Below are 6412 nucleotides of genomic sequence, written 5' to 3' on the forward strand. Positions count from 1 at the left end.
TTAAAGTCGTAAGATGGTAAAGGGGAAAAGTTCAGTAATCCACGGAATAAGTGAGTGAGAGGTGAGGTTTGTAAATCCACTCGAAAATGTAGCATTTTGAGTGTGTGCGTCTCTGTATTCCCAGCAACTGCAGAATCTCCTGTGTTTTATATCTGCATTTTACTTTGGCATTGGATACACGTTGATATTGAGTATATTGTTTATGGGAGCTTTCTGCGTTAAAACAGCTGCAGATTTTTCTATACACACACGAAAAAAATGAGGTATAAATATTGAACCAGAGCCTGCAGAAATATTTAATGGCACCGTGATTACCCATAAGGCGGTGCGTTTGAAATTTCGCTGGCGCTGAAGCACCGAACAGATGCGCGGGCGTCAGGGCCGATGACGTCACGAAGTATCACGCATGCGCACGGTACACAGAAGGCCTTGGAAATACCGTCTGCGGGTAAGTTCGATTCTCTGTGTTTTTATCTTAAACACCGACTGAGGGACGATTCCTATGAAATCCGGACACCGTGACCCGCAATCCCGGGACACTCTTGCTCTCTCCCCTCTCTCTCAGCCCCATGATCCATACATGGGTCCCGGTAGCTTCCGGCCGATGAGGGAATGGGAACCGATAGATCTCTCAGACAGAGCTGAGCTCCAGCTATCTAAATGCAAGTATTAGGAGAAAGGGAACAAAATCTTTTATATCACCAGTTGAGAAAATCACCTTTGTTCTATCTCCAATCACAAACAAGAGAACATCTGCAGATGCTGGAAATCCAAGCAACACAAATTGCTGGATGAACTCAGCTTCTGTACAGTTTTCCATAGATGCTGTCTGGTCTGCTGAGTTCCTCCAGAATTTTGTGTGTGTTCTTGCTCTGGACTTTCCTACCGGTGAGGACATGTTTTGTCCCATTCTCTCTGGGTACATAATGATATCAAAAACCTTTGCCCTGGGCAACAAGTAGCTTCCAGTTCACAAATGTGCCAGACTCCAATGAGACAAACTACTGCCCTTCCCTTCATATTCATTGGCATTGCCATCACTGAGTTCACCACCGTCAGTCATTGGGGGAGACTTCAGGGGAAATATTTATGTATAATACAGAAACTGGTGTTACCTGTGTGCATTCTGGTGATGCTAAAGTTGCTGGAGAATTTGCAAGTGTGAAGAAATGGAGTGCTATTTGGAAATCTGACTTTTTAAAGCATAATTTAGCAAGCAAATCACATATGGACAATGTGCAAAAGCTTTGGTGAGAAAATCCTTCATTACCCGTTCCAGGCCTGCTACATAGTTTGTGTGAGAGTGCAGATGAACTCGATCAAACCCAGAGGAGATCAAAGTTCCTATTGACAGTGATTTGCTAGCTGTGAAAATGAATACCTCTCTATATAAAATTCACTGTGCACATCTTGTCACTGGGTAAAAAAAATGCACAGTACAAGATTTATCTGCACATCAGTTATTACAAATTAGAGGGGATATTGGAGGGAAGGAGGGGAGACCTCCAGTGTCCCTGATGCCCTCACCTACAAGATGTGCATCCAGCTGCAGCTTGTAATCCTGCACTTTAAGGAGTTGGATCTTGAAATGGGTGAATTGCAGATCATCCAGCAGTTGGAGGGGGTGATAGATATGACATGAAGAGAGGTGAGTTACACCCAAGGTGCAGGACACAGGAAACTGTGTGAGAGTCAGGAAGGGGAATGAGGTTAAATAGCCATCGCAGAGTACTTTGTTGCTATCCCGCACAACAGCAGGTGGACCACTTTAGACACTGTTGGGGGTAATTGCCTGACAGAGGAAAGTCAAAGGGGTGATAGGAGATTTGTTAGTTAGGGGAACAGACCAAGAGGCAACTAATATCCCAGTGATATGGCTTGCTGGAGGTAGTGTGTGTGGGGGGGTGATGTGGTTTAAATAAGTTGTAGGGGGAATGGGAGCTAGATTGACAGAACAGATAGTGGAGAGGGTGAATTGAATTGACTTTATTACAAATATCCTTCATATGGATGAGGAGTAGAAATATTTACGTTACATTACTGTCTAAATGTGCAATGTGTAATTTAAATTAACTTATGATATTTAGTTTGTATATAGGACAGTCAAGAAAACAGAAATCAATTAATCAGTCTGATGGCCTGGTGGAAGATGATGTCCTGGAGCCTGTTGCTCCTTTTGCTGTGGTACCGTTTCCTGGATGGTAGCAGCAGGAACAGTTTGTGGTTGTAGTGAATTTGGTCCCCGATATCCTTTGGGCCCTTTTTATACAAATCCATACGCCTACCATCCAGGCTCCCATCCAAACTGCTTTTAAATGGTGAAACCGAGCTCATATTCACCACTTGTGCTGGCATCTCATTCCACACTCTCACAACCATTTCAGTAAAGACCTTTTCCAAATGTTCCCATTAAATTTTCACCTTCCCCACCTCCGCATGACCTCTGATTGTCATCCCACCCAACGTCGATGGAAAAAGCTGCTTACATTTATTTCCCCAATCTTCTCCCTCATCATCTTGTATACTTCCAACAAATCCTCAAAGCAATGTGTAATTTCCTTGTTTATGTTTAGAGCCTTTTTTATGTGTATAAGATGATGAGGGGCATTGATCGTGTGCACAGCCAGAGGTTTGTTTTCCCAGGGCTGAAATGTCTAACACGAGGGAGCAGAGTTTTAAGGTGCTTGGAAATAGATACCGAGGAGATGTCAGGGGTAAGTTTTTTACACAGAGAGTGGTGGGTGTGTGGAATGCACTGCTGGCTTTTTCGGTGAGAGTGCTTCAGTTACTGTGGGGCCAGGAACCCATGCAGCTCAGTGGGAACAGGGATAATACCAATGGAGAGAGTCAAACTGAGCCAGGTCACAGATCGGAGATGGCAGAAATGCTCCATTCTTATAGAGACAGGAAGAGCATCAGAGAGTTTGATGGTCATTCCAGATGCCAGCACTGTGCCCAGTTAGATGATGATTTCTCTCTCCAACTTGTGTTGAACCTCACTGTAACTGTGTGATGTCAGTTCACAGCTTGACAACTCAGTGATCTCATCTGAAATTTTGTCCTACACCCACTGATGGATTTTGTAAATCTTTTTACAGGTTACAAATCACAAGGAATTTCTCTCCGGAAATCTAAAACACAACACACCAGTTTTGCTGTCTCTGTCCAGATATTTAAGAAGTGGAGCAAGCGATTCACTCGATCAGCATTCCTGCTCAGACTGTGGAGAGGGATTCACTCTATCATCTGACCGACTGGCACACCTGTCATTTTAAACGGGTAGGACAGTGGGAATGGATTCAGATGGACATTTCAACTGAAGGGACATCAATAAGTTCACACTGGGACAAGGCCATCCACCTGTTCTGTGTGTGAGAAGGGATTCAGTTGGTCTTCCCACCTGTGGACACACCAGTTAGTTCACACTGGGGCAGAGGCTGGTCATTTGCTGAATTTGTAGGGAAGGTTTCACTCGGTCATCTGACCAAATGGTTCACCAGCAAGTCCACACTGAGGAGTGGCTGTTCACTTGTTTGGACTGTGGGAAGGGATTCACTAAGTCATCTAAACTGAAGCTACATCAGAGAGTTCACACTGGGGAGAGACCGTTTCCCTGCTCATACTGTGGAAAAGGATTCACTTGCTCATACCAACTGAAAGTACATCAAAGAATTCACACTGGAGAGAGGCCGTTCACTTGCTCAGACTGTGGGAAGGGATTCACTCGTTCATCTGAACTGAAGGTACATCAGCGAGTTCACACTGGGGAGAGGCCGTTCACCTGCTCAGACTGTGGGAAGGGATTCACTTGCTCATCTAAACTGAAGGTACATCAGCGAGTTCACACTGGAGAGAGGCTGTTCACCTGCTCAGATTGTGGGAAGGGATTCACTCAGTCAGCCCACCTACAAGCACACAGGTCAGTTCACACTGGGGATAGGCCGTTTACCTGCTCATACTGTGGGGAGGGATTCACTTTGTCATCACAGCTACTGAGACATCAGTCAGTTCACACTGGGGCGTGGCCATTCACATGCTCAGACTGTGGGAAGGGATTCACTCAGTCATCCACCCTAATGGCTCACCAGCGAGTTCACACTGGGGAGCGGCCATTCACCTGCTCGGACTGTGGGAAGGGATTCACTCTGTCATCTAAACTGAAGGTACATCAGAGAGTACACACTGGAGAGAGGCCGTTCATCTGCTCTGTCTGTGAGAAGGGATTCACTTGTTCACCTGACCTGAAGGTACATCAGAGAGTTCACACTGGGGAACGGCCGTTCAGATGCTCAGACTGTGGGAAGGGATTCACTCGGTCATCTCACCTAATGGTTCATCAGCGAGTTCACACTGGAGAGAGGCCATTCACATGCTCAGACTGTGGGAAAGGATTCACTCAGTCATCCCACCTATTGGCACACCAGCGATTTCACACTGGGGAGCGGCCATTCACCTGTTCAGACTGTGGTAAGGGATTCACTCGGTCATCTCAACTGAAGGTACATCAGCGAATTCACACTGGAGAGAGGCCATTCAGCTGTTCAGACTGTGGGAAAAGATTTACTCAGTCATCTCAAGTGAAGGTACATCAGAGAGTTCACACTGGGGAACGACCATTCACCTGCTTAGATTGTGGGAAGGGATTCACTTTGTCATCTAAACTGAAGGTACATCAGCGAGTTCACACTGGGGAGAGGCCATTCACCTGCTCAGACTGTGGGAAGGGATTCACTCAGTCATACCACCTGCAAGCACACTGGTCAGTTCACACTGGGGAGAGGCCGTTCACAGACTCAAGCCTGAATTATACCTCTGCGTAGACGCTACAGTGTAGCATACACAGTAGCCCATGCAAGTGGCCTACACCGTTGTGTGCATTTTTACTTGTGAGTTCGTGTGTCTGCGTTGCTCTGGCAAAGCGCCAGTTGGTGTTGGGGTTCTATGTCACTGTATTGAATTGACTCATGTGGAGTTGGGAACGATGGCGACTGCTGAGTTAATCTTGTTGGAGTTGAAGCTAATTGATGTTGAACAAGAGTTACTTTTATTGAAATTACTGCAGCGCAGAAAAGAGAAGCTTTTCTATTTCTTTGTGCAGTCCGCGACGTCCAAACCGATGTTTGTGGAAATATCTTTACACGAATTTCATGCCATTTGCAAGTCTTTATAGTATACCAATGGAGAGTCGTACAAATGTAGATATTTTCTGACTTCCTCACGTAACCTCTCCTCGATTTGGTCCATCTTCCAACTTCGAAGCAACAGGAAATACCTCGGAGGAAATGTGCTGCTACCAAGCAGACCGATCACAGTTCTCACGGTCTGTGACGCACAGTTACATTTTCGTAAGGTGTTCTTTAGGCTACGGCGTATGGTATGGCCTAGGGTGCCGCATCAGATACGCAGCTATGCGGACCGTACGGTGAAGCATAATTCAGGCTTCAGTGTGTGGGAAGGGATTCACTCGGACATCTCAACTACAGAGACACCAACGAGTTCACACTGGGGAGAGGCCGATCTGATGCTCAGACTTTGGGAAGAGATTCTCTCTGTGAAATCAACCTAATGTGCATGACTGAGTTCACACTGGGGAGAGACCGTTCACCTGCTGTGTATTTTGGAAGCGATTCACTCAGTAATCTAACCCTATGCAACTCTTGCTTCGGCTAGCAGCTAAATATAGGGGGTGATAACCCCCCAGCCCGACCAAACTTAAGAAATCTTGTTTAGGTGGATGCTGTGTGATGTGTCCCCTGTTACAAATCAGTACCCCCACAGTAACAAACGATACACAATATGTGATTAAACGACTGAGATGTATAATTCTTACTTTGACTAGATGGTTAGTGAAGTAATGAAAAAGAAAGAAAAAGGGCCCACTCTCTCTTCTTCTCATCTCTCCCCAGCAAAAGACCATGAAAATCTCTCCTCCTGACTCACAAGAATGAACACTTCTGTCATTGGATAGTCCCACACTCCAAAACCCTGTTATTTCTAGTCTTACCCTAAACACTGCTGCTGCAGAGAAGCCATTACCTCAGCAGTGAAACATTGCAGAGAGTCCACTGCATCAGCAGTGAAACCTTACAGTGCGTTACACTTGTGACACACTACCGGGTTCACACTGGGGAGAAAGTTTCAATGAGCTGCATGCTGGATATTTGTCCATCACTGTTGCTGAATGCAACTTTGAGAATGTCTGTCAGTGCTAAACTCTGTAGGTGTTGAACTCTGCAACTATTGCTGCTGCTGACCACACCCAGGTCTGCACCCTGGTCACCGGGCATGGGAGGAGTTTCATCTGCTGCATATTCACCTTTAATGGGACTAGATCTGTGACAAATAAATCAGTCCTATTTTAATCACTGTCTCTGGTACTTAGTGAATTTATAACACACCTAGTGTACAGTAG

At 45.7% G+C, this 6412-nt stretch overlaps 1 protein-coding gene across 1 annotated transcript; it reads left to right on the forward strand.

Moving 5' to 3' along the window:
- The first annotated feature begins 389 nt into the window (after positions 1–389).
- Positions 390–5829, forward strand: LOC140723603 (uncharacterized). Its single transcript, XM_073038170.1, has 2 exons — positions 390–448; positions 3099–5829. Exon 2 carries the CDS (start codon positions 3489–3491, stop codon positions 4818–4820), a length of 1332 nt encoding a protein of 443 aa, XP_072894271.1. The 5' UTR covers positions 390–448; positions 3099–3488; the 3' UTR covers positions 4821–5829.
- Positions 5830–6412: the final 583 nt, after the last annotated feature.

The sequence above is a fragment of the Hemitrygon akajei genome, unplaced genomic scaffold (genome assembly GCF_048418815.1).
Source record: "Hemitrygon akajei unplaced genomic scaffold, sHemAka1.3 Scf000120, whole genome shotgun sequence".
NCBI classification, from domain to species: domain Eukaryota; kingdom Metazoa; phylum Chordata; class Chondrichthyes; order Myliobatiformes; family Dasyatidae; genus Hemitrygon; species Hemitrygon akajei.